Source organism: Rhinatrema bivittatum, chromosome 6 (genome assembly GCF_901001135.1).
Source record: "Rhinatrema bivittatum chromosome 6, aRhiBiv1.1, whole genome shotgun sequence".
NCBI classification, from domain to species: domain Eukaryota; kingdom Metazoa; phylum Chordata; class Amphibia; order Gymnophiona; family Rhinatrematidae; genus Rhinatrema; species Rhinatrema bivittatum.
Window position 1 is genome coordinate 249,142,691 of NC_042620.1, and position 26,870 is coordinate 249,169,560.

Below are 26,870 nucleotides of genomic sequence, written 5' to 3' on the forward strand. Positions count from 1 at the left end.
CACCGTGGTGGAGTTGTCCGAGAGATCCTGCACCGCCTTGCGATGGAGTAAGGGGAGGAAGACCTTGAGAGCCAGACGTACTGCTGGAGCTTCCAATCGATTGATATGCCAGCGAGATTGGATTGGGGACCAGTAGCCCTGTGTAGACTGGGCCTGGCATACTGCTCCCTAGCCGGAGAGACTGGTGTCAGTCGTGACAACGATCCACTGCGGCATCTGAAGGGACACCCCCTCAGGAGGTGGGCAGGCAAGAGCCACCATAGTAGCTTGGCAACAGTAGACTTGAATAGCGGTAGAGGCATCCAAAACTACTCCGACACCGGCTTCCAGCGGGACAGCAAAGCTTTCTGTAACGGACGCATACGCGCAAAAGCCCAAGGGACCAGATCGATAGTGGAGGCCATGGACCCCAAAACCTGGAGATAGTCCCAGGTCGTGGGCAGAGCACGTGAGAGAAAGGTGTGCACTTGGCCCCTGAGTTTGAGCGCCCGCGCATCTGGGAGGAAAAACTTGCCGACTCGCGTATCGAATTATGCCCCCAAGAATTCCAGGGTCTGGGAAGGCTGAAGCTTGCTCTTGGGAAAGTTGACTATCCACCCCAGGGAGGTCAGAACAGTCAGGACCCTGCTGAGTGCTAGCTTGCAGAGAGACTCCGATTTGGCCCAGATGAGCCAATCGCTCAGGTAAGGGTGGGCCAGCACTCTGTCTCAATGAAGAGATGCCGCCACTACAACTATGACTTTGGTGAAAGTGCACGGCACCATAGCGAGACCGAATGGGAGCGCTCGAAACTGAAAATGTTGGCCCAGGATCTCGAACTGGAGGTACTGCTGATTGTCGCAGCGAATTGAAATGTGTAAGTAGGCCTCCGTCAGGTCGAGTGACGCCAGGTATTCTCCTGAGTGAACCGCCGCTATTACCGCCCTCAGGGTTTCCATTCGAAAATGGGGAACCTTGAGAGCCCGGTTGACACACTTGAGATCCAAAATTGGATGAAAGGAGCCTTCCTTTTTGGGGACAACGAAGTAGATGGAAATTGGCCGGATCCTTGTTCCTCCACTGGGACTGGGACTATGGCACCCAGTTTCAGCAGTCTGCTCAGGGTCTGATCGACCGCAGGCCTCTGACTTCTGCAGGGGGAGATTAGTTGAAAGTCCGGTAGATCTCGAGCAAATTCTAATGTGTTGCCTTTTTCTATTACCTCTAGAACCCACTGATGTTATCTTGGCCCATTCCTCAAGAAACAGGGACAGCCATCCACCTAAGTTTAGAGCGGAGGAATGGGCCAGCCGTATTTCATTTGAAGGGGGGGGGGGAAGGACTTTGTGGCCGAGTGCTGCTGGCTACTAACCCGGAAGGGTAGACGTCCTCAAAAGGAATGAGACCAGGATTGGGATCTGGAAGCATTGCCTCTCGGAAAGGAACCCCGTGCTCTGGTGTTATATCTACGTTGACCTCTGAAGCGAGTGCAGGAGGGAAAGAAAACCCAAGACTGTTTCGGGCGGTCCTCTGGCAGCTTATGAACCTTATTTTCACCCAGAGATTTAATAAGCTGCTCTAGGTCCTCACCAAAAAGCAACTGACCCTTGTAGGAGAGAGTGCCCAACTGCACTTTAGAAGAAGCATCTGCAGACCAATTTCTCAGCCAGGGGAGACGCCTGGCCGAGACCGCGGAGACCATGGCTCTGGCTTGTACTCTTAGATCGTAAAAGGCATCAGCCCCATATGCGATTGCACCTTCTAGCAGATCCGCCTGCTCCGCCTCTGCAGATGGGAGGTCTTGGGTGCTGAGCAATTGCTGAACCCACCTGAGGCTTGCCCGCTGCATGAGACTGCTGCAGATTGTCACCCGAACACCGAGGGACAAAACTTCAAAGATGCATGTTAAATAAAATTCAAATTTACGGTCCTGAACTTCCTTCAAAGCCATAGCCCCCACCATCGGGATGGTGGTGTGCTTGGTAACTGCAGAGACTGAGGAAGCCACCTTAGGCATCTTAAGCATATTCAAGCAGTCCTCAGGAAGAGGGTAGAGCTTGTCCATAGCCCTACCCACTCAGAGTCCTGCCTCAGGGGACTCCCATTCCTGGAGAAGCATCAGCTTGTGCATGGGGTGGAATGGAAATGTTCACGGAGGAACCCTAAGTCCTGCCAGGACTGGGACCACGTTAGGAGGCATTGCGGCTGTGACCGTATCCTCAGGGAGCACCTCGATTCCCAGTTCCTGCAATATGAAGAGAATGAGCGGTTCCAGCTCCTCCCTTTGAAATATGCGTGGATCATCCCCCTCAAGTGGAGGGGTTGGTAAGCAGAGGATCAGCATCCAGATCAGGGACAGACAGTGGCTGCGGAGAATCCGGAGGTGGCAGGACCCCCGGGACCACCCTAACTCTAATGGAGCCCTGCCCTTCTGGCTCCTTAGGGGGCTGTGGAGGAGAAAACTGCGGGTTCTTAGGCGGGGGGGGGGGGGGGGGGCCCTCCTCCTCCTGCAGGCTAGCAAGATAAGATTTGTGCATAAGGAGCACAAACTGTGGAAAAACGAGACTTTGGCTTCCCAAGGGGGGGGGGGGGGGGGGGGGGAGGGGGCTCAAATCCGGTGGCAAAATCAAGGAATCGGGCTCACCTTCTTCCTGCAGCCCCATTTCAGTACCTGAGATTGCTTCCAAAATGGCCACCATTCCCGCGGTTTTTTAGGTCAGGAACGGCCTGGCCACGCGGCATACAGCTCATCCCCAGGTCGCAGTAATCGGGGATGCCAAGGAGGGACCTTCCCCAGCCAGCAGACACCCGGAGCAGAGGCCTGCATGGAAGAGCCTCGTGGCAGGCACTCCGCAGGCACTCCAGACGCTGGAATGCGGCATCAGCGTCTGACAAAAATTGCTGTGAGGAGAAAAAACAGCTGAGCTGTGAAGAGCTGAGCTGGCTGGTCAGTGGAGGCAGACACTGAATGCTGCCGGAGCTGTCCACGGTTCTTAAAATAGTAAATAGGGCTTTAAAAAAAAAAAAAAAAAAAAAAGGAAGGATTTTTAAATTAACACAGCAGTGTAGGGGAAAGTTTATCTGTCACCGGCCCTATGTGGACAGCTAGCCAAGGGGGATTGATTGGACCACCAATATCACCCCAGAAGGTCACCAGGAAAGGAAGCCTAGGCTGAAGATTTCAAGGGGCAAAGCCCCCCTAGGCCCCTAGCAGAGCGAAGAAACAGGACTGTCTCCCAGAAAAATACAGAAAATTTCAGATGTAACTTTTATACATATTAAAAAAAAAAAAAAAGGCTAATACTTGCTCGATCCAGTAAAGAAAAGGAATAAGATCCCCTCAGGGTCAAAAGATAAGGAGATAAGAAGGGGAACCGCAGGTTCAGCAGCCTGCATCTGCTAGAGAGACTAATACTGAAGGGATGCAGGGTAGGCTCTGTCCTGATATGGGATACCCTTTCAGTTTTGGTCTGTCTCCATCTGCTGGACAGGAGGCTCAACCCACGGTCTGGACTGATCCGGGTACGTACAGGGAACCCAAATTATGACTACATAATGCATCACTTTGCATTCCTAAAGGGCAAATGAAATTTAAATGTGGACAAGTGCAATGTCCCAGTTTTGCATTGTCCTCTTGCAATTTAACAAATTTGAATAATTTTCTGTCATCGGCAAATTTGATCACCTCAGTTTTTATTCTTATATCCAAGTCGTTTAGAAATATATTAAAAAGCAGTGATCCCAGAACAGATCCCTAGGGCACTACATTATTCACCTTTTCCCATTGGGAAAGTTTACCACTTAGCCCTACTCTCTATTTTCTCTCTTTTAACCAGTTGGCAATCCACAATAGTACACTGCCCCCTATATCCCATGACTTTTTAATTTCCTAAGAAGTCTCAAGAGGGACTTTGTGAAATGCTTTCTGGAACTCCAGAATCACTACATCATCAACTGGCTCATCTTTCTCCATATGTTTATTTATGCCCTCCAAAATGTAGCAAAATTTGTGAGGCAAGACTTCCCTTGGCTAAATCCATGTTCCCATTAAACTATGCTTGCTTATATGTTCAGCAATTTTGTTCTTTATGATAGTTTCTACCATTTTGCCTGGCAAAGACATCAGGCTGTGGTCTGTAGTTTCCTGGATCACCCCTTGATCCCCTTTTAAAAATTGGCGTTACATTGGCAACCCTCCAGTCTTCAGGTACCATAGATGATACCCTTCCGGAGAAAGTGAAGACAAAAACTGAAAGATTTCAAAGGGGCATGGGATAAATACTGTGGATCCCTAAAGGCTACAGGATGGACATGAAGAAAAGAGTAAACAAAGAAGAAGATAGATAAAAAGTCCTCTGCAGCCAAGAAGTTCACAGCAATCCTAACTATCTTTTTTGTGAGTGTCAAGTCAAGGAACCTCTCAGATGACAACAACCTATTATAATTAAAAAAAAAACCAAACAAACACCTTATGGCAGAATTTGAACATATCATCTGTGCCCAAGCTCACTTACACAGCCCCTAAAGTAGCCCCTTGTATGTGGGCAAAACTTGGCTAGAGTCGGGCAACTTTAAAGATATTAATAAAGAACTTTCTTTTAAGGACTTTCAATCTTTGTTTACCTTACCGCTACGATAGATTATCTTCCTTGCTGCTTCATGAGGAAAAGAGCTCATGAGGGTAACTGGCTCCCCAGTCACCTTCGCATACAATACAAGACACTATCACTCATCCACAAAGCCCTCCAAAGTCCTGAAATGGCTCACTAAATCATTACAATTTCATACATCTAACAGACCAACTAGGAATCCATACCTTGCCCCATTGCAGACCCCCTCTCCCAAACTATTTAACTATGCATCTACCAAAGCCCGTGCCCTTTCCTTAGCTGGTCCCACGTTATGGAATTCCATGCCCACTGAATTACGTCTTGAATTGTCTCCTAAGATATTCAAACAAAAACTCAAGACATGGTTATTCACTCAAGCCTACACATGATTCCTACACGCTCATCTACACCCTACATCTGCCCCTCTCCCCCCCTCATAATAAATATTTTCTTATAATGTGCCACATTATCTCGCTCCTCTTTTCTACCTTTGTACCCCAGATAAACCTTTATGTAATCGCTACTGTTCTATTTGTGCCTTTTCTCTCCGTCCTTATGCTTTCTCTAAGTTGCATCGCCATTCCTCGCTTCTCACTTCCAAATTATATTTTTTTCCTCTCAGCCTCCCCATGTTTTTCCGTTTAAGTTATATTTGTTACCATTTTAAGTTTGCTTTAAGTTATATTGCTGTTTTTATTATTTTTTATTTTTATTTGCTTTATGTAAAAGACTTCAACTATAATTATCTTGTTCAATGTACAACGCTCCGGCGTACGTTTTTGTTCTCTGTACACAGACGTGATATCTCTGATGAGCGGCGGTATATAAAAAGCAATAAATAAATAAATAAAATAAAACTTGTTGGTGTGGTGGTTACTATCCTTAACCAACAAGCCTTCATACTGTTGATGCAACTCATTATTGCTCTCTGCTTTAACAGCAGGGACAAAAAAAAGGAAAAGGGTAATTAGTTTCAGACATCAATGAACAACATCAATTCTACAGTCTGAGAAAGTAAATAAGCATGGGGGTAACTTGTTGAAGTGGCTGTTACTACCCTTAACCAATAAGCTTTATACTTGTGATGTAACTCAATATTGCTCGCTGCTACAAATGGCAAGTTAGAGGTCGGATAAATTCTAGGGTATAGCCATTCTAGATGTCTACAACCCACTGATTGGAGGTGAACCGACGGCCCTTTGCCCTTACTATGTCACTGGGGACGACCAATGCCAGCGGTAGCCCCTGTGACATAGTAAGGGCAAAGGGCAGTCTGCTGCCAGTAATCAAAATGGAGCCCTGACGGTGTTGATGGGAGTAAGAAGGCGGAGAATAGTGCTTCCTTTGGTGAAACAAAGACTTCCTTGGTCCCGCTCTTACCAGCCTTCAGGATGAAGAGGACAGGTCTGGAATACTGGCAAAGAGTTGTCAGAGGGATTTGTGATGGTCCCGAAGTTGGGCCACAGCATCCTTCACCCCATCTCTAAAGAGATTCTGTCCACCTCACGGCACGTCAGCGAATTGTTCCTGTACTCTGGTTGGAGATCAGAGGCCTGCAGCCATGCCATTCTGTGGGCACGATTCTCGCTCTAGAGACTCTCTATGCAGTCTCGAAAACCTCGTAGGTTGCAAGGACCTCACGCCCTTATGCACCAGTGACATGAATGTGTCCTGCTGCTGTTGAGGCAGCTGCTCAGCCACCTCCTGCACCTGCTTCCAGATGACCCGTGATTATTGGTTCACGTAGAGCTGGTAGGTGGCAATGCAGGCAATAAGCATGGTGCCTTAAAATAATTTTCCGCCCAAGAGCTTCCATTGCTCTATGGTCTTTCCCCGGGGGTGCCGAGGAATGAGTTTGAGAGCTCTTGGCCCTCTTGAGGGTGGATTTGACCACAGATTGGTGGGGAAGCTGATGCTTATCGAATCCAGCAGCCTTCTGCATGAGGTAAACTCTGTCTGCCTTCTTATTGATGGCAGACACTATGAGGGGGTGTTCCCATATCCTCAGCAGCAACTTCTTAAGGATCTTGTATACCAGTATCATCACGATCTCCTTAGGAGGCTCTATGAACTGAAGGATCTCAAGCATTTTGTGCCTAGCATCCACCTCTGTTAACAACTTCTGCCATCATTCTCATAAACCCTGAGAAAATCAAGTCCTCAGACGGAGACTTCCTCCGCTCCTCTGGAGAAGGGTCTGAAGGGAGGCCCTCTGAGGACTCTGAAATGTCATCCCCCCAGGCTCATAGGGTTCCTCATCCTCACTGAAAGCAACAGGGGACGGGTCACTAGGTGTTCAGCCTACATCCAGAGGTGCAGGCACCGGTAGAACTGAATTGGGGGGTGGAGGGGAGGACAGCAGGCCTTGGCGTCTCCGCCAATCTCTGTGGAGCTTCCTCCTTGGAGGAATCAGCAATGATCACCGCATCAATAGGGGGGAGGCCTCAGTGCCCCACTGGGCACTGAGGTTGTCCTAGGAACCAACACCAACTGGGTCGCTAAGGCACTGATTAGCACGTTGAAGTTCAACAGATGCAGTAGGACAACAGGCGGCACCAGGTCCTGTGCCATTGGTGCCGCAGGACAAACCCTGCAGTGCCCAGTCCACCACACGCTGGACTCGACACTCCAGCTCCTCCATGAACGTTGCCGATGCCAAGACCAACTGGAAGAAAGGAGGGGTAGCCAGATCTTTTGACCCCTCAAGGTAGATTGGCATCAGGACTAGTGGAGACCGTCACGGACTCCCAGCAGACAATGGCTTGGCACTCCTCGCCGTAGGAGTTGTTTCGAGGGCATCATAGAAACAGCTGGTGCATCCCTGTGCCCAGCACCATGCATTGATGGGGTACCGGTGCCAATGCTTCTTCGGCTTTCCTCGATGCTTGGCCCAGTTCTTTCCTGGTGCAGAGGCCAATGACAAGGAACCAAAATGTCTTTGGCCTGGAGGAGACAGATGGACAGTCTCTGGCACCCGACTGCTGTTGACATCAATGGAACAGACGGTCCCCAATGTCGATGGCTCAGTGTCCATCGATGGCCCTTCTCCCTCGTTCTCGTGCTCCCTGTGGAATACAAACTATCTTCAAGAAGCTTGCCTTTATTCATGACCTTTTTACCTCTCATTCTCATCATCTCCTTGCCTTAAGAGACCTGGCTTTCCCCTGAGGACATTGCTTCAGGTGCTGCTCTCTGTCATGGAAGTCATATTTTCTCCCACACACCTCACCCAGTAGGCTGTGATAATGGTGTTGGACTGCTGCACTCACTCTCCTGCAGATCTCAACCCTTTCTCCTACCTCAAGCCAACTCTCTTTCTTCCTTTGAAGCCCATTCCATCCTCCTATTCACTCCACTACCTCTCAGGGTAGCTGTCATCTATCAACCCCCTGATAAATCTCCCTCTTCTCACTGACTGATTCCTGGCTTTCCTTCTTCATTGAACCATCTTCCCCTTCCCTTATCCTTGGAGACTAACTTCAGTGATGATAACTCCTCTCTTATGCTTCAAACTAACTTTATTTGATCTCTGACTCTGCTCTACCACCTCTACTCACCAGCTTGGCCACTGCCTTGACCTAGTCTTTGCATCCACCTGCTGTCTCACACTTTGCCACCTCAGTTCTTCTGATCTCAGACCATCACCTGATAACTTTCACATTAAACCACCTCCCCCACAGACTCATCCAGTCTCCACTTAAGAATTTCTAAGCTGTTGATCCCTGCATCTTTTCCACTGCTGTTTCATCTCTCCTTTCCTCCACAACTTTGAATCTGTTGAAGAGTTTCTTCTTACAACACTATACTCACATCAGCCTTAGACACTCTGGCCACTCCTCTTACCCTCTTCTGTAAGGCACACTTGGCTCACCTCCAGAATTCACTACCTTTGTACCAGTGCCTGCTCTGCAGAGTATCTCTGGCTGAAGTCCCATGCAGACTTCAAATGCTTCAAAATTCATGCTGACCACTTTCCAGTATGCTATTGCACTAGCCAAACAAAACTATGTTCATCTGACAAACTCTTACATCCAATCCTCACCATCTCTTTGCCACTCAATTCCCCCCTCAAACTTCCCTCACCTCCCTCCTCCCCTTCTCTCTCTGCCCAGACTATGACTAACTACTTCCATGACAAGATTCACAAAAATTAGTCTTGGGTTCTCAACTATTTCACCTTTACCCTCCTCTCCCCCACTTCTTTCCTCTACCCCCTAGCCTCTACCACTCTCTCCTCCTTTCCTGATGTCACAGTGGAGGAAACTGCTTCTCTTCTCTCTTCCTCCAAACTCTTTACTTGTTCCCTCTGATCCTGTCCCCCACCCAATTCCTCAGCTCCATCTTCACTGCAGTCATCCCTTCTATCTGTCACATCCTCAACCTATCACTCTCCACTGCTACTGTCCTGCTGCCTCTAAATATGCTGTAATCATACCCAGGGCCGGTGGAAGGGTGACCAGCTGCCCAGGTGGTGAAGTTATCTCCGTGTTTTCTCCCCGTCCCAAATCGCACACAACTTACCTCCACCTATGTTCGCATACCAAGATCTCCTCCACCTCACCTCTCCGGCTGTGTTCAAATTCAAACACTGCTGCCCCGCCTACTTCCTGCACTTTAGGCAGCCACCTAGTATGCCTAATGGGCCCACAGGCCCTGATCATTCCACTCCTTTATATAAAAATTAAAAAAAAAAAAAAAAAAAAACACCCTCACTAGATCCTACCTGTCCTGCCAAATATCCCATCTCTCTTTTGTTGTTCACTGCCACTCTCTTGACTTTCTTAAATCTCAAGTCATTCGCGATCCATTCCAGTCTGGTTTACACCCTCTACATTCAACTGGAACAGTCCTTGCCAAAGTTTCCAAGGACCTGTTTATGTCTAAAAGCCAAAAGGTCTTTACTCTGTCCTTATCCTCCTTGACCACCACCTACTCCTTGATACTTTGTCCTCACTTGGATTTCGGTTCTCTTACCTCTCCAGAGTCCCAAGACAAGACAATCACACTTAACATTTCCTCTGGTGGTTCCTCCTCTGCCATGCCACTATCAATTGGTGTGCCTCAGGGCTCTGTCCTGGGCCCTCTTCTCACTATATACTAATTCCCTTGGTGCTCAATTTCCTCTCATGGCTTTCAATACCATTTTTATGCTGACTTCCCCCATATCTACCTTTGATACCAGAAATTTCACCAGAAATCCACTGCCGGATCTTGATCTGCTTGTCTGACATTGCTGCCTGGATGTCCCACCACCACCTTAAACTCAACATGGCCAAGACGGAACTCCTTATGCTCACATAACCCCCTCTTCTGACATCATTGATTGGCTCCCTATCTGCTCCCACATGCAGTTCAAGCTCCCCTTTTTCACCTACAAATGCCTTCACTCTGCAGCCCCTCACTATATCTCTCTACTCATCGCTCTATACCCCTCCTCATGCACTCCGCTCGGATAAATCACTATCTGTGCCCTTCTCCTCTACTGCCAATTCCAGACTCCGTGCTTTCCACCTGGCTGTGCCATGTTTCCTGAATTGGTGCATCATGCTCCCTGTCTTGCCATGTTTAAATCCCATCTAAAGCGCCACCTTTTTGAAACCACTTTTAAATCTTATGCCTGGTTGTCTTTTAGTCTTGTTAACTAACTTCCTTTTCTTTTTAACCATTGTCTTGCTTTATACTCAAAGTCTCTTGTCCTGTATGTTTGTCATTAGATTGTAAGCTCTATTGAGTAGGGACTGTCTTTTTGTGTGTTGTGTACCGCTATAGAAATGTGTAGTAGTAGTAGTAGGAGGAGGACACATGTCCCATGCGGCTCCGTAATGAACACAGTCCTCAGGCACCAGGGTCATCACTAAAAACTAGACGTGGCTATGATGGACGAAACAAAAGGGCATTAATGGAAGACAATGTTGGCAGGGTGTCGATTGCCGGCAGGCACTGATGCATTGCCGCCACAGGGGAATTGACCGTGAAAGGAAACTTATCCAAATCGCCAACAAACCTGATTAGGAGAGACTACAGGAAGGCACTGAGAGGAACCCAGTGATGCAACAAAGAGAAAAAAATGCAAAAAATGAAGTTTTCCTCACAGCCAAAAAACAGCCAAAGCGAGCTCATTCACATCGCGATGCTTACAGCTCCGCAGAAAAAGAGTGGAGGGGGACTCAATGTGGTCATGTGGTATAGGGCATGCTGGACATGCTCAGTGTGCCTAGTCAAATTTCTAGAAACTTTGACAGATGTTTCCTGCATCACGACTCCATCTGATGTCACCCATGTGTGAAGACTGCCATCCTGCTTGTCCTCTGAGAAAGGGCTAACTGCCTTTACCTCAGGTCTTCCTGCAAATCTCTGAATTTCTTCGCCAAGGCACTCAACGGAGGAAGGGAGACCAACTACCAGAGGATTCCCCTTCCTGCCAGCCTGTCCTACTTCTGACAGGTCCACAAGAAAGTATGCATGTTTACCATCTTCTGGAGATGGAGAATACTGGCAGCTGATGTTACTCTCATATGGCACTGCACGGACATCAGCAAATCAGTTGATCTCAGTCTCCATCTGCTAGTTAGTGTGCATAACCCACTTCTGTGGACTGGCCTGCCTGAATGCAGAGGAAGTTCAAGTTTCTAGGATCAGGTTAGAGTCTTGACAGCATGTCTCTCAAGATGACTAGTTTTTTGGACAGAGCCAATATGGATCCCGAGTGAGAGTTGTCAGTGTGATATTTGTTTCAAAAACATGGCTAACCCAGAGAAGCATATGAAAGAATCTCAAACAAATTATCTGTAAAAAGTAAAATGACAGACAGTGGTCTCTGCTACTTGTGGGATATGTGAAATATTAAGCAGTTCTAGGAACCCAGAACTTTTCCTATAAAGTTGTTGCCCTTCCCACCTGCCAGAACAGAATGTTATGCCCTCATCCTTCATGCTTCTTTCCTATTACCTCAGTCTCTGACACATGCTGTCAAAAGGGCTGTATGAAGGAGAGAGGCTTGCGCTGGGGGACAAGGGTCCAAACCGCATGGAGACCATCTTTGGGGACATGCCCCGTGTCGGGGTGCTTATGTTAGGAGACAATTGTTGAAAAGGGGTCTGCGATATAAAACCTGAAGACTGAAACAAGAAAGTGTTTTAGCAAGAGTTCTTAAACAACTTTTTCAAAGCATCGCAATCTTTTCCTGTTGCATTATACTCCATTACCCCCTTCACTCCCAAACAGTTCTGACAGTGCACTCCAATCCTGCTCTGAATGTTTTCTCACTTTATAAGAAAAACAGTTTAGGTGTCATGGTAGGCCATTTACATATGCAGGCTATCAAGGCTATTCTTGGCTGATTCCACTTCACCTAGTCATCCATTCTCACTCCTGTTGAAAGACTACAAGAGTCAATATCATACAAATTCCAATAACTAAACTGAAAAGTTTTCTTCCTAAATTGTCTGGGTGGCATTTTTCCTAATCACATTGGTCCAGGTCTTTCTGCTTTCCTCATCTAACTCCTTTTCCAATTTACTTTTCTGTCTCTTCTTTATTTCCTCCTTCAGTCTATAAACATTTCCCATTCCTCCAATCATCTCTTCTCTGCTTCTAAATCTATCCCATTCATCATCTCTTCTCTTGCTAGCCAGTGACAGTTTCTAACCATTTATTTCCTTTCATCCTCTAGTTTTCCCTGTCCAAAACACGTCATCTCTCCAACTCTTTCCTGTATCTCTCCCTCACTTGATTACTCCCCCACCCCCTCCAGTCTCTTATCTGATTCCCTTCTTCCCCAACAGTGACCTGTTCTCTGGCTCTTCCACCACTCCACAATTTCTTCACATCTCTTCCTGTTCCCTGAGAAAGGAGAGGGTTGGATCAGCAGATAGAGGGCTGCTTTATGGAATGAGATTCAGAACAGCAAATCTTCAGCTGTTTACCAGATTAGGCATGGGGCTAATTTATTTATTTAAAATACTTCTAGGCTGCACCATCCCATGTTCTGGGCAACTTAACATTTTTAAGTAAGTTAAATTCTTGATGCAAAAAAAATTGACAAGACTCATCAGAACATAAGTTGCTATACTGGGTCCATCAAACCCAGCATCCTGTTTCCAAAAGTGGCCAATCCAGTTTACAAGTATCTGGCAAGGGCCCAAACATTAAATAGATTCTAATGCCACTAATAGAAGTAGCTATTTCCTAAGTCAACTTGATTAATAGCAGGTAATGGACTTCTCCAGAAACATATCCAATCCTTTTTTAAACCCAGCTACACTAACTGCCCTAACCATATCCTCTGGCAACAAATTCCAGAGTTTAAACTGAAAAAAAATTCTTCTCAGATTTTAAAATGTGCTACTTGCTAACGTCTGAAAGAGTAAATAACAGATTCAAGTTTACCCATTCTAGACCTCTCAAGATTTTATAGATCTCTATCACATCAATCCTCAGCCCTAACCTCTTTAGCCTTTCCTCAAAGGGCAGCCATGCCATTCCCTTCATCATTTTGGTCACCCTTCTCTGTACCTTAGATATCTATAAAAGAAAATTATTATTTACCTGCTAATTTTCGTTCCTGTAGTACCATGGATCAGTCCAGACAGTGGGTTATGTCCCCAATCCAGCAGATGGAGTCAGCACAAGCTTTGAGGGGGCGTATCCATATATACTACTACCCCCTCTGCAGGAGTTCAGTATCGAGTATATCAAAGCCCGAGTAGAAACCCCCAAAGGATCAAGTTTGTGGAAACAGATAATGAAAACAATTGTAACCGCAACAAGTAACTGCAAACATCCTACCAACTTGTAGGGAGCTGTGAAAAACAGCGAAAAGAAACAACTGTGAAGACACAGAACACTGCGAGCAAGAAGCAGCGCAGAGCTGAGCAGGATCAAGAACCCAAACGCGGTGGGCGTCTGGACTGATCCATGGTACTACAGGAACGAAAATTAGCAGGTAAATAATAATTTTCTTTTCCCTGTACGTACCTGGATCAGTCCAGACAGTGGGATGTACCCAAGCTTCCCTAAATCGGGTGGGGTCCTGCGAGGCCTGCTCGGAGAACCTGCTCGCCAAAGTGTCCAGAGACCGAAGAGGCGAGGTGCAGACGATAGTGCCTCGAGAACGTGTGTAATGATTTCCAGGTGGCTGCCCTACAAATTTCCTGCGAGGATACCGAGCGAACCTCCGCCCAGGAAGCCGCCTGAGAACGTGTAGAATGCGCTACGATTCCGGGTGGGGGAGTCCGACCCGCCCCAATGTAAGAAGCAGCAATGCCGGCCTTCAGCCATCTGGCAATGGTAGTCTTCGAGGCCTGAGACCCCTTCTTAGGACCGGCCCAGAGTACAAAGAGATGGTCAGAGGTTCGGAACTCATTTGTAGCCTCCAGATAGAGGCGCAGAGTGCGCTTGACATTCAAGAGACGGAGAGACTTCGGCTCTGAGGAAGAGAAGGACAGCAACTTCACCGTCTGGTTCACATGGAATGCAGAAACCACCTTCGGAAGGAAGGAGGGAACGGTGCGAAGCGAAACTCCAGAGTCGGAGAAACGGAGATAGGGCTCTCTACACAACAGAGCCTGCATCTCCGAGATGCATCGAGCGGAACAGATGGTCACAAGAAATACAGTCTTGAGAGTGAGATCCTTTATCGTTGCGCTGCGCAGCGGCTCGAACGGTGGTCCCGACAGGGAGCAAAGCACAAGGTTAAGACTCCAGGAGGGACAAGGGTCCCGTAACGGAGGACGCATATGCTTGACACCCTTGAGAAAACGAGCAATGTCAGGATACTGTAGAAGAGAGCCCCCATCGCTCAACAGCGAACCAAGGGCGGCCACCTGAACCCGTAGTGAATTATAGGCGAGCCCTTTTTCCACCCCCGCCTGTAGAAACTGAAGGATCTGAGGTACAGAAGCCTTAGCGGGTCTCGTGGCCTGGCTGGTACACCACAGCTCGAACACCTTCCAGACTCGAACATAGGCCGATGTCTTTCGTGCCCGCAATAGCGTGGATACTACCGCCTCCAGGTAGCCCCGACGCCGGAGGCGGCGCCTCTCAAAAGCCAGGCTGCAAGACAGAAGAATTCTGCCTGCTCGAAAAATACTGGGCCCTGATGTAGGAGCTGGGGGAGGTGCCCCAGCCTGATTGGCCTGTCGATCACCAGCTGTAGCAGGTCTGCAAACCAGGGTCGCCTGGGCCATTCTGGGGTGACGAAAACCACGGTCCCCTGATGGCTTTCTATTCTGCGGAGCATCCTGCCCACCAGGGGCCATGGTGGAAAAGAAAGATATGGCGGCCACGGGAGGACCAGGGCATCCACTCCCTCCGCGCTCTCTCCGGCGACTGAAGAAGCGTGGAGCCTTGGCGTTGAGAGCGGACGCCATCAGATCCAAGTGGGGGGCCCCCCACCGATGGACGAGAAGTTGCATTGCTTTGTCGGAGAGAGACCACTCTCCGGGTCCAGCAGTTGACGACTGAGGAAGTCCGCCTGGACGTTGTCCACACCGGCGACGTGCGAGGCCGCTAGCCGGACGAGATGACGCTCCGCCCACTGCATCAGCAGCGCCGCCTCGAGCGCGACCTGCGGGCTGCGCGTGCCTCCTTGTCGGTTGATGTAGACCACGGTGGTAGCGTTGTCCGATAGGATTCTGACTTCTCGGTTCCAAAGAAGCGGGAGGAAATGTCGCAGAGCTAGCCGGACCGCTCTGGTTTCCAGACGGTTGATTGACCACTTCGCCTCCACCGTGGACCACGTCCCCTGCGTGGCGCTTCGATCGCAGACTGCACCCCAGCCTGCTAGACTGGCATAGGTGGTCACCACCACCCAATTTGGCAGATCGAGGGACATGCCACGGGCCAGGTTCGGCGGATCCAACCACCAGCCCAGACTGTCCCTGGCATTCTGTGGGAGCGGGAGAATCATCTGATAGTCCTGTAATACTGGTTTCCAATGGGAGAAGAGCGCCCACTGTAAGGTCCTGAGGTGCGCGAAAGCCCAAGGTACAAGGTCGATGGTGGACCCCATCACTCCCAGGAGTTGCAGGTAGTCCCAGGAGGTGGGCTCTGGTAACGCAGAGAACCGTCGTGTGTGATCCCGCAAGGATTGAGCTTTGTCCTGGCGCAGAAAAACTTTGCCCAGTAGGGTGTCGAAAGTTGCCCCCCAAAAAAAAACCCAAGCGTTGCGAGGGCATGCGGGAGCTCTTGGAGAAGTTCACTACCCATCCCAGGGAATGTAGAAACCGTACTACTCGAGTCACCGCTGAGCGTCCATGATCGAATGACTTCGCCCGGAGGAGCCAATCGTCCAGATAAGGATGAACCAGGATGCCCTCCTTCCGGAGAGCTGCCGCCACAACTACCATGATCTTGGTGAAGGTGTGCAGCGCCGGCGCCAATCCAAACGCGAGAGCCGTGAACTGAAAATGCTGGTCCAGAATTTTGAAACGAAGGAAACTGTGGTGGTCCGGGCGGATGGGAATGTGCAGGTAGGCCTCCGTTAAGTCCAGGGAGGCGAGGAACTCCCCCCGATGCACCGCCGCAATCACTGACCGGAGCGTTTCCATGCGGAACCGAACGACTCGAAGGGATTTGTTGACTTCCTTGAGGACTAGGATAGGCCGGAAGGAACCGTCCTTCTTTGGTACGACGAAATAGATGGAATAGTGGCCCGAGCCCACCTCTCCGAAGGGCACGGGCGCAGTAGCGCCTATCTCCCGGAGTCTGTCCAGAGTCAGCTGCACCGCTCCTCTCTTGAGGTCCGAGCCACAGGGGGAAAAGATGAACCTTCCCTGCGGGGGGCGGACAAATTCCAATGCGTAGCCGTGTTTTATGGTATCCAGGACCCACTGGTCCGAGGTGATCCGTGCCCACTCCGCTTAGAAATACGTTAGTCGGTCCCCAATCCTGGGGACAGGGGAGTGGGCGAGACTGGCATCATTGTGAAGACTTGGTATAGGGGTTCCCGGTTCCGGGAGTAGTGCGTGCGGGCCGATGCCCGCGGAAGGCGCGCAACCAGGGCTGAGACCTGGGGGCGGATGGCCGGGAGCCCGTCTGTCTGTAACCCCTGTAGCGCCGTTGCGCTCTGGCTCTGGTCCGAGAAGAAGAAAACGCTCTGGATGGTCGAAACCTATCCTCCGGCAGCCGATGAACAGCGTTCTCCCCCAGGGACTTGATGATCTGGTCCAAATCCTCCCCGAAGAGGAACTTGCCCCTGAAGGGAAGAGAGCCCAGACTGGACTTAGAGGACGTATCAGACGCCCAATTGCGTAGCCACAGTAGTCGGCGTGCTGCCACTACCGAAACCATGGATCTTGTGAGGACCCGAAAAAGGTCGTACGAGGCGTCCGCCCCATACGCCACTGCGGCTTCTAGCCGATCTGCCTGGGCAGCCTCATCGGACGGCAGGTTCTGAGACGTGAGGAGTTGTTGCACCCAAAGGAGACTAGCCCGCTGGGCAAGCGAACTGCACATCACCCGCCCGCATACCCAGAGCGGAGACCTCGAAAACCCGCTTAAGGAAAACTTCCAACTTACGATCCTGTGTGTCCCGCAACGCCGCACCTCCCGTCACTGGGATAGTCGTCCTCTTCGTGACCGCCGACACTGCGGAGTCCACCTTTGGGACCTTGATGAGGTCCAGAAAATCTTCGGGGAGCGGGGTACAGCTTTTTCATAGCCCGGCTGCTCTTCAGGGAGGCCTCCGGGGTGTCCCATTCCCTGGTGAGAAGTTGTAAAAACGAGTCATGAATGGGAAAAGCCCGAGCCCTCGGCCGGAGTGCCGCCAGGACAGGATCTCCCTTCCTTGAAGAAGTGATGACAGCGGGAGCTACTGGGGCAGGCGGGTCTGGTGGCGGATCCAAATCTAATTCTTGGATGATCTGCGGGATGAGGTCGTCCAGCTCTTCCCTCTGGAAGAGGCGTGGGTACGCGGATCATCCCCCTCCTGTGTGCCGTCCCCTTGTCCCCCGTCCGGGAGGTCAAGTCCATGTCCCGCTGGGTCTGGCACCGCCCCCACTGCCGCGGGCGTGGATCGGACCTGGGTAGGAAGGCGGGAGGCCCCCACTCCCGGAGGGTCGGGGGGGGCCGGCGTCAAGGGCGACATCCGAGGGATCTTAGGAGGGGGGGGGGGGGGGTCCCACAGGTGCTTCCAGCCCCTGCAGATAAGCGGTATGCATGAGCAGGATAAACTCCGGAGAGAACCCCGGCCTGCTCGGGTGCGCTTCGGGGGCGGCGTGGTTCCTGCTCCCTGGCTCTGGGTGCTTGGTTCCTGCACCAAAATCGGGGGAACACCCCCGCTGGTAGAGTCCTCCAGGGATCCGTTCTCCCTCCTGGCCTCCAGGGATCCGTTCCCCCTCGTGGCCTGCGCCTCAGGGCGCTCAGAATGTAAAATGGCCGCCGTTCCCGCCAAAAATGGCGGAGTGGCCGGCCCGCACCGCCCGGGCAAAAAAGAGAAATCAGTCAGGGACTGTGAGGTACCTTCCCCCCCGGGAAGGCATCGTGCACAGATGCCCTCCCGGGAAATCCGGGACCCCGGGTCTCCGCAGGCCGCACAGCGGGACGGCCGCGGCATCGGGATCGCTGCAGGAGAAAAGAAAAAAAAAAAAGCCACGGGGGGGGGCCACGCGCACAAAGGCGCCGCTGCGGGGGGGCCCGGTCGGCCCGCACTGCCCGCTGTCTGAAAATAGAGGAGGGTGCCGCGGGGGGGCCTTCCTGGCCACACGACCCGCCCCAGACATCTTTCCCTAAATGGCTCAGCAGCCCATGAGGAGCTGTAAAATGGCCGCGGGTGAGGGAGTAAAGAGCGAAGAGGCCGGCTCCACCGGCTTTCGCGGGCACCGGGGGCTGAGCTGTGAAGGAAAAAACTACAAAGGAAAAACAAACTTACCCCTGGCTGCAACGAGAAATAAACAGCAAGGCCGCAGAGAAGAGACAAGGAAGAGAAGCCACTCCCCAGGAGTTGAAAGAACTCTGCCTTTTTTTTTTTTTTTTTTTTAAACTTAATACAAACTTGATACAAACTTGATCCACAGAAAAAGACAACAACAAGCCATAATCAAGCAAGAAAGTGAAGGAAAAGGAGGGGAAGCCTGATTCCCCTACTCGCATCTGCTGGAGTCAGAAGATACTGAACTCCTGCAGAGGGGGTAGTAGTATATATGGATACGCCCCCTCAAAGCTTGTGCTGACTCCATCTGCTGGATTGGGGACATAACCCACTGTCTGGACTGATCCAGGTACGTACAGGGAACTATATATTTTTTGAGATGAAGTAACCAGAACTGCATACAGTACTCAAGGTGTGGTCTCACCATGAAGGCAAAGAGTCATAACATTCTTAGTTTTATTCACCATTTAACTCTTTTATATACCGACATTCATGAAAATATATCATATCTGTTTACAAGGAACCAGGGTATTATAACATTAACGGTAACGAGAAGAAAAAAAAAAAGTTACACAAAACAAGGTGTTATGGTAACTTGGGAAACAGAGAGCAGACAGCAGAAGTTTAAACCATTATAAGCTTAACAAGTAAAGTACTGTATGTGCCATGGATCATATATAGCGCACTATACAATACAAAAATAAATACATAAATAAATAAAATTGAACTTTTATACAAGAAATCAAGGGTGACCACGGAGCAGCGCCATGGCAGTACTGGAATAGGATTAACAAAATGGATAGGTCTTGAGGCATGGTATTCCAGATAGATGGCCCTGCTGTGGAGAAGGTGTGTTCCCTGGTGGATATACGAAGGGTGGATTTGGAAGTAGGGGCGTGGAGGGTTCCTTTATAGGTCTCTCTTATTGGTCTTTTGGAAGTGTGTAGACGTAACGGGATATGTAGGTCGAGTGAGTGCTGATTGTGTATGGTCTTGTGAATAATTGTGAGGGACTTATGCAGGATTCTGAAGCTTATAAGGAGCCAGTGGAGATTCCTGAGAATGGGTATGATGTGGTCTCCTCGGTTGGAGTTTGTCAGAATTCTAGCGGCAGCATTCTGAAGCATCTGAAGGGGTTTGGTGGTAGAAGCGGGGCATCCCAGCAGTAGGGCATTACAGTAGTCTGTCTTGGAAAACAGAGTAGCCTGGAGGACCGTCCTAAAGCTGTGGAAGTGGAGTGGTTTAAGTCTTTTTAGAATTTGTGGAAATAGTCTTTGGTTGTGTTATTGACAAATTTCTTTAAGTTCAGACGGTTGTCTAGAATCACTCCCAGATCTCTTGTTTGAGTCACCATGGTGGAGGAGGAGGTCTGCTGTGAAAGATCGTTGTGCTCTGGGGAAATGAGGAGGAGTTCAGTCTTAGCTGAGTTAAGGACCAGATTTAGGCTGGAGAGGAGGAGGTTAATAGAGTGCAAGCAGCTGTCCCAGAACTTGAGAGTTTTGGGTAAGGATTCTGTTATGGGGATCAAAATCTGCACATCATCAGCGTATAGGAAATGCTTTAATTTCAAATTTGCTAGCAGCTGACAGAGGGGTAGTAAGTAGATATTAAAGAGGGTGGGGGAGAGGGACAAGCCTTGAGGTATTCCTAAAGTGGATTTGATGCTGGGGGATTCTTTGTTGTTTATTCTGACTTTATAGTGTCTGTTACTGAGGAATGACTCAAACCAACTGAGGACTGTTCCAGAGATACCAATGTCTGATATGCGATTTAGTAGGATAGAGTGGTTCACTGTATCGAAGGCGGACGATATATCAAGTAGAACTAGTAGGTATGACTTTCCTTTGTCTAGGCCCAAAACGAAGTAATCTGTGAGTGAGATTAGGAGGAATTCAGTGTTTAAAGATTTACAGAAACCAAACTGAGTCTGATAGAGAATTGTCCAGGTAGTCAGAGAGTTGGGAATTGACCAGTCTCTCCATAATTTTAGCGATGAACGGAAAGTTGGAAATGGAACGGAAGTTGGAAAGGTCTCCTGGGTTTAGGTTAGGTTTCTTCAGTAGGGGTTTAAGGGTGGCGAGTTTTAGAGCATCGGGGACGATTCCTTGCGATAAGGAGCAGTTTATAATTTCCGCCAACGGCTTGGATATACTGTCCGGAATAGATATAAGTTGTCAGGATGTGGTCTGAAGGGTGATGGAGGGTTTCATTTTCTTAAGAATGTACTCGATCTCCAGGGAAGATGTAGGTTTGGTTGTCAGGGATGGCCGGGGCAGATATTTTTGTGAGTTCTGAGACATAAGAAAATAGAGCCTTGGCATCGAATTGGAAGTCATGGATTCTGCGGGCATAGAAGTCTCTTTTTGATCGTAGAATGGAGCTTCTATAGCAGTGAAGGGAGACTTTGTAGGCAGAGTGTTGGGGCAAGAGTCTTTGCGCCATTTGCATTCTTTGTGTCTAAGTTCTTGTTTCTGTAATTCTGGAGAGAACCACGGTTGTTTTTTCTTAAGGGCTGGGTTGATTACTTTCACAGACAGTGGGCATATTTTGTTGGCTATCGAGTTTGTGATATTGTACCAGGAGGAGAGGGCTGAATTGGGGTTGGAGAAGTCTAGGTTATGGAGTTTTTTGTTTTTTTTTTTACTGCCGCAGCACACAGCCAAAATTTAGTGGATAGTAACTAATATGAAACCTGTGTAACCTCAGCATGGGTAAATTTTCTTCACCAGTCTGGAAAATCTAGGGCAGGGCAAGGGCGATTTAGAACATTGCCCCAAAGCTGGCTGGAAGGGGGGGGGGGGGGGGGAGAAAGTCTTTCTACTGATTTTTTTCCCCATTTCATTATGAAACACTGATAATTCACAGGGAAAATAAAAACTAAAACCAAATCTTCCCTAGACAGAGTTGCTTACTTTAACAGGTGTTCTCCAGTACCAGCAGGATGATAGTCCTCACACATGGATGACATCATCAGATGGAGCCCCAAAGGGGAAAATTTAATTCAACGTTTCTAGAACTTTGACTTGGAACACTGAGCATGCCCAGCATGAACATAAGAACAAAAGTACAAAATATGCCATACTGGGTCAGACCAAGGGTCCAAATCCCAGTATCCTGTTTCCAGTAGTGGTCAATCCAAGTCACAAGTACCTGGCAATTATCCAAACATTAAATAGATCCCAAGCTACTATTCCTTACTGCTTAAAGGCAAATTGGTTCTTTCCTGCTAATTTTCATTCCTGTAGCACCACAGATCAGTCCAGACTCCTGAATTTTACTTCCCCTCCAGCAGATGAAGACAAAGTTTTATTGACACTACTACATAATACGAGGTGCAGTGTTATGTGGCAGTCCCTCAGTATTCATCTGTACCCAAGCCAAAATAGAAACAAATACCAATATAAATTAACATCCCCCAAACGAGCAGTGGGAAGTGGAAATCTAGAACAGATAATGCGCACACACAAAACCCTATGTAGGACTAACAAAACCTGTGCCAGTCTTCAGAGTAATCACAACAGATTGAGTGGACTCTCCAAATCTCTCTTTCTTCCAGAGGGTAGGGACTCTGGACTAAGCTGTAGTACTACAGGAAAAAAATTAGTAGTAAGAACCAAATTTTCCTTTCCCTGTATGTACCCAGATCAGTCCAGAATCCTGGGATGTACCACAGCTTCCCTAAACAGTGTGGGACGGCGAGAGTCCCGCTCAGAGCACACTCACCAAAATCCATGGCCTCTGGGGCCTGGATATCCAAAAACAGTAATGTCTGGCAAAAGTGTGCAAATATTTCCAAGTAACTGCTCTACAGATTTCTTATATCGAAACTTGCTGACACTTGGCCCATAAGGCTGCCTGAGAATGGGCAGAATGAACCCTCAACCCCTCCAGGACAGGGCGACACGGACAGATATATGCGGAACCAATAGCTTCTTTCAAGCACCATGCAATTGTAGCTTCATGACTTTTTTTTTTTGCACCACTCCATAGCACAAAAAGATGATCTAATAAGCAGAAGCTATTAGTGACCTTCAGGTACTGCAACAATGCATGCTTCACATCCAAAGGTCTCAACTCTTTGGCCTGAGGTGTAGTAGGATCCAAATGGGGAAGGACAGGAGCTCTACTGACTGATTTAAGTGCAATGACGACATCACCTTTGGCAGAAAGGAAGGAACCGTCCTCAATTCCCCTGAATCCAAAATACCTCAAAAAAATTTAAAAAAATAAAAACAAACAGCTCTACATGACAAGGCCTGAAGCTCTAAAATCCGACAAATTGCCACCAAGAGAACCACCTTCAACGTGAGATCCTTCATAGTAGCCAGTTTCAAGAGGTTCAAATGGAGCCGCACACATGCTTTTAAGAACTACATTAAAGCTCCAAGACAGACAAGGTTTCCGGAGGATGCAAGTGCTTTGCTCCCCAGAGAAAGCACACCACATCCAGATGTGCAGCTAGAGACGTTCCTCGCACTTTACTTGAAGACAGGCCAAAGCCATCACCTGAACCCTGAGGGAATTAAAGGATAAACCCTTTACCAGACCATTTTGCAGAAAGGCCAGAATGTGTGCCACAGAGGCACACAGAATCAACATCTTACTCCTTACACCACACCTCAAAAACTCTCCATACCCTCACATAGGCCAAGGAGATAGAAGTCTTCCTAGACTGCAAAAGAGTAGTGATGACCCCTTCAGAATAACGCCAGTCTCTCCGGTTGGGGAGCAGTCTGCCAAACACAGGCCACGCAGGGGTATTGGTCACCTGCCCAATCCTGCTGGCACATTAATTGCCTGGAGGCTCAGGCGGTTCGTCTGGCTCTTCAAGCTTTTCTTCCCCTGCTTCGCCAAAGAGCAGTTCGGGTACTCTGACAACTACCATGGTGGCGTACATCAATCGCCAGGGGGGCACCAGGAGTCGCCTGGTGGCCCTCGAGGCCAGCTCTTCGCTTGGGCGGAGCGCCATCTGCAATGCTTAACAGCGTCTCACATTGCGGGCAAAGAGAATGTTCAAGCAGATTTTTTGAGTCGCTAGCAGCTCGACCCCAGCGAGTGGGAGTTGTCCGACGAGGCAATGGAGCTGATTGTCAACCAGTGAGGTCCTCCTCACCTGGACCTGATGGCAAGGTTCTGAGTGCTGTCGCCAGACTGAAGGGCAGGGCATAAAACTGAAAATGTTCTCCCAGAACCATGAATCTTAGATATCTGATGATCGAGCCAGATTCCTATGTGCAAGTACGCTTCAGTCAAATCCAGAGACACCAGGTACTCCCCCTTGTGCACTGACGCAATTACTGAATGCAGGGTTTCCATCCAAAATAGAGGAACCTTTAGAGCCATGTTCACCCTTTTTAAAGCCAGGATTGGGTGGAACATTCCCTCCTTCTAGGGAACTATGAAATAAATGGAATAGCGGCCTGTCCCTGTTCCTCCAGGGGGACAGGAACAATGACTCCCAGCATGTGAATACGCAGTGTGGGAAACAGTCTTGTCAATTTCTTTTCCTCATAAGTACACAGGGAGACCATGAACAAGTCTTAGTGACCAAGCAAATTCTAAAGCATAACCTTGTTTTATCACGCTTAAGACCCACTGGTCTGTTGTGATCTTGGCTCACTCCTCTTAGAGAAGACCCAACTGACCCCCTATCACCGGAACCGAGGAATGGACCTGATGGCAACCTTTGACAACGCCAAAGCTCCCAGGTTCTTCAGCCACTGGAGAGAGCTTTGTTCGGAAGGGATAGATGCGCTAGTCCTTCCCTGTCCACGTGACATTCTTCTGTACGTGTTTCCTCCGTGGCCCCTGGTAGGCAAGGTGTTCAGAAGATAGAGCTCCACAGGGGTCCGGTCATTCTCGTAGCTCCCGAGTAGCCTTGCAGACTGTGGTTCGCGGATCTCGTAAACCTGTCGACGGTTTTTATTCCTGTAGTACCACGGATCAGTCCAGACTCCTGGGTTTTGCCCCCCCCCCCCTCTAGCAGATGGAGACAGAAGTTTACAAACAAAACTCCGCCTTATCTAGGCTGGTGCCACCTACAGTCTGGCAGTATTACTTAATGTCAAAGCAGAATGAAGCCCCAAACTAAATATATACAGTAACCTAACAACAAGAACAGACTCAACTCCCCAAATGGGAACAGAACCCGAGCCATCGATAACAGAATAGACAGGAAGAAGCTGGGAAGGAAAGAAAAAAACAATCATTCCGGACTCTCCTTGCCATAGCAGAATAAATGGGCGGGTGGACTGATCCGTGGTACTACAGGAACGAAAATTAACAAAAGGTAAGACCTAATTTTCTTTTCCCTGTACGTACCTGGATCAGTCCAGACTCCTGGGATGTACCAGAGCTACCTTAAATGGGATGGGATCCAGAGAGTCCCGCTCTGAGCACCCCTGTACCGAAATTCCCGCTGCCTGGAGCCTGGACATCCAGGTGAGAATGTCGGGCGAATGTGTGTAATGATTTCCAGATCGCCACCCTACAAATCTCCTCTGGGGATATATGGTGACATTCCACCCAGGACGTAGCATGGGAACGCGTGGAATGTGCCTTGAGACCCACTGGTGAAGACCTACCCTGCAACAGATACGCAGAACTGATTGCCTCTTTCAACCTGCAGGCAATAGTAGTCTTGGACGCAGCATGACCCCGACGAAGTCCGCCCCAAAGTACAAACAGATGGTCTGATACCCTGAAGGCATTAGTAACCTCCAGGTAGTACAACAGTGTCCGACGAACATCCAACCTGCGCAAATCCTTATAGAAAGGATCCACTCTATCCAAAATCAAAAAACGAAGGCAATTCAACTGTCTGATTAAGATGAAACGCAGATACCACCTTAGGTAAAAAGAAGGGAACTGTACGAAGTGATACCCCCGTGTCCGAAATTCGCAAAAAGGGCTCCCGACAAGACAGAGCTTGGAGCTCGGAAACCCGCCTTGCCGAGACGATTGCCACCAAGAATACCACTTTCAGTGTCAAATCCTTTAAGGTAGACTTGCGAATAGGCTCAAAGGGAGCGCCGCACAAAGCCTTCAACATTTCCAGTTTCAGGCGTTGCCGTTCGGCCTGGCCACTGCCCCTCGGACGTTCACCAAGATTATGGTGGTGGTAGCAGCGCACCTTCGCAGGGAAGGGTTCCCAGAATCGCGGGCCCCGAAACAAACAAAGTGGCGGATTTTCCCCGCCGCCGGCACACCAGAGCCCAAAATGGCGCCCGTTCCCGCGCTCCGCGGGGACGGGCCTAATCCAGCACTAGACATGCTCCCCGGAGCCGCGGCACGCACCGGCTCTCTACCTCACGCTCCCTCCGGGAGTGAAGACGCCCCCTCGCCTCCCGAGACGCAGCTAGAACAGAGGCTGTCTCGGGAGAGGCACCGGGCCACAGCGGCAAACCGGACGTCGCGGCATGCCCTCCCACCTCTATAAAGGGAAACAAAAAAGAAAAACAGAAAGAGAGGGAGAGAGGGAGAGAGGGAGAGAAGGCAAGGGCAATGCGACCGATTCCCAGCGCCCCCAACACGGTCGGAGCGCCAAGGTAAACAAAAGAAAACTGCGGTGCGAGAAAAAATAAGAAATAAACACTTTTTTTTTTTTTTTTTTTTTTTTTTTTAATACTGTTACCACCTGGGGGGAGTGAGCCAGGCTCCCCGGTGTCACCCCCAGGACAGAGATAGACGCTGGCAAGGGCACCCAGCCCACACTTCAGCGGCCTCTAACAGCAGGGGGGATGGTCCCCGTAGGACCTCACCACTCCCTGGGAGGCGAGTGACTGGACCTGCAGGCAAGCAACTGCGGTCTCAGTCTCCTAACTAGCCGAACTACCTAAAACTATCCTCCTTTGCCCTTTTTTTTTTTCACAACTAGGCCTCAGCTCAGTCTGTAGGTTTTGCACCCTCTCCACCTGCTAGGAGACAGAAGAATACTGCCAGACTGTAGGTGGCACCAGCCTAGATAAGGCGGAGTTTTGTTTGTAAACTTCTGTCTCCATCTGCTAGAGGGGGGGCAAAACCCAGGAGTCTGGACTGATCCGAGTACGTACAGGGAAAATCAGTTTAACACACCCAGATCTGGCTCTTTCATTAAGAAAACCAGTTCATCACCTAGCATGCCAAAATGTGTGTGCATTTGTTAGGAAGTAGGCTGGCAGAGGCAGCTGGACCACAAAATCCCATATGCAGATGAGACGCTTTATATATGTGCCTGCACTGATAGATGATCTCATGCATCATAAGATCACTCAGGCTGTTAAACATGCTGGCCCACAAACTCCCCAAAAAATGCTTGTGGTGTTTGTTCTGGCTATTGAGGAGCTCATTCTGCCAGTAATGGAAGACCAGAACAGGTCTCCAGGGCTATTGCCGGAGCCCATCTCATCAGTGGCTGAAGAATACAAGTTTCT

At 49.3% G+C, this 26,870-nt stretch overlaps 1 protein-coding gene across 5 annotated transcripts in view; it reads right to left on the bottom strand.

Annotated features, from left to right (window-relative positions):
• Positions 1-26,870, bottom strand: part of PATL2 (PAT1 homolog 2) — a 197,933-nt gene that overhangs the window by 135,887 nt on the left and 35,176 nt on the right. For all 5 annotated transcript variants that reach the window (XM_029606759.1, XM_029606760.1, XM_029606756.1 and 2 more), the window contains one exon: positions 11,538-11,707. In XM_029606759.1, coding sequence (XP_029462619.1) covers positions 11,538-11,707 — 170 coding nt within the window. The remainder of the gene's footprint in view (positions 1-11,537; positions 11,708-26,870) is intronic.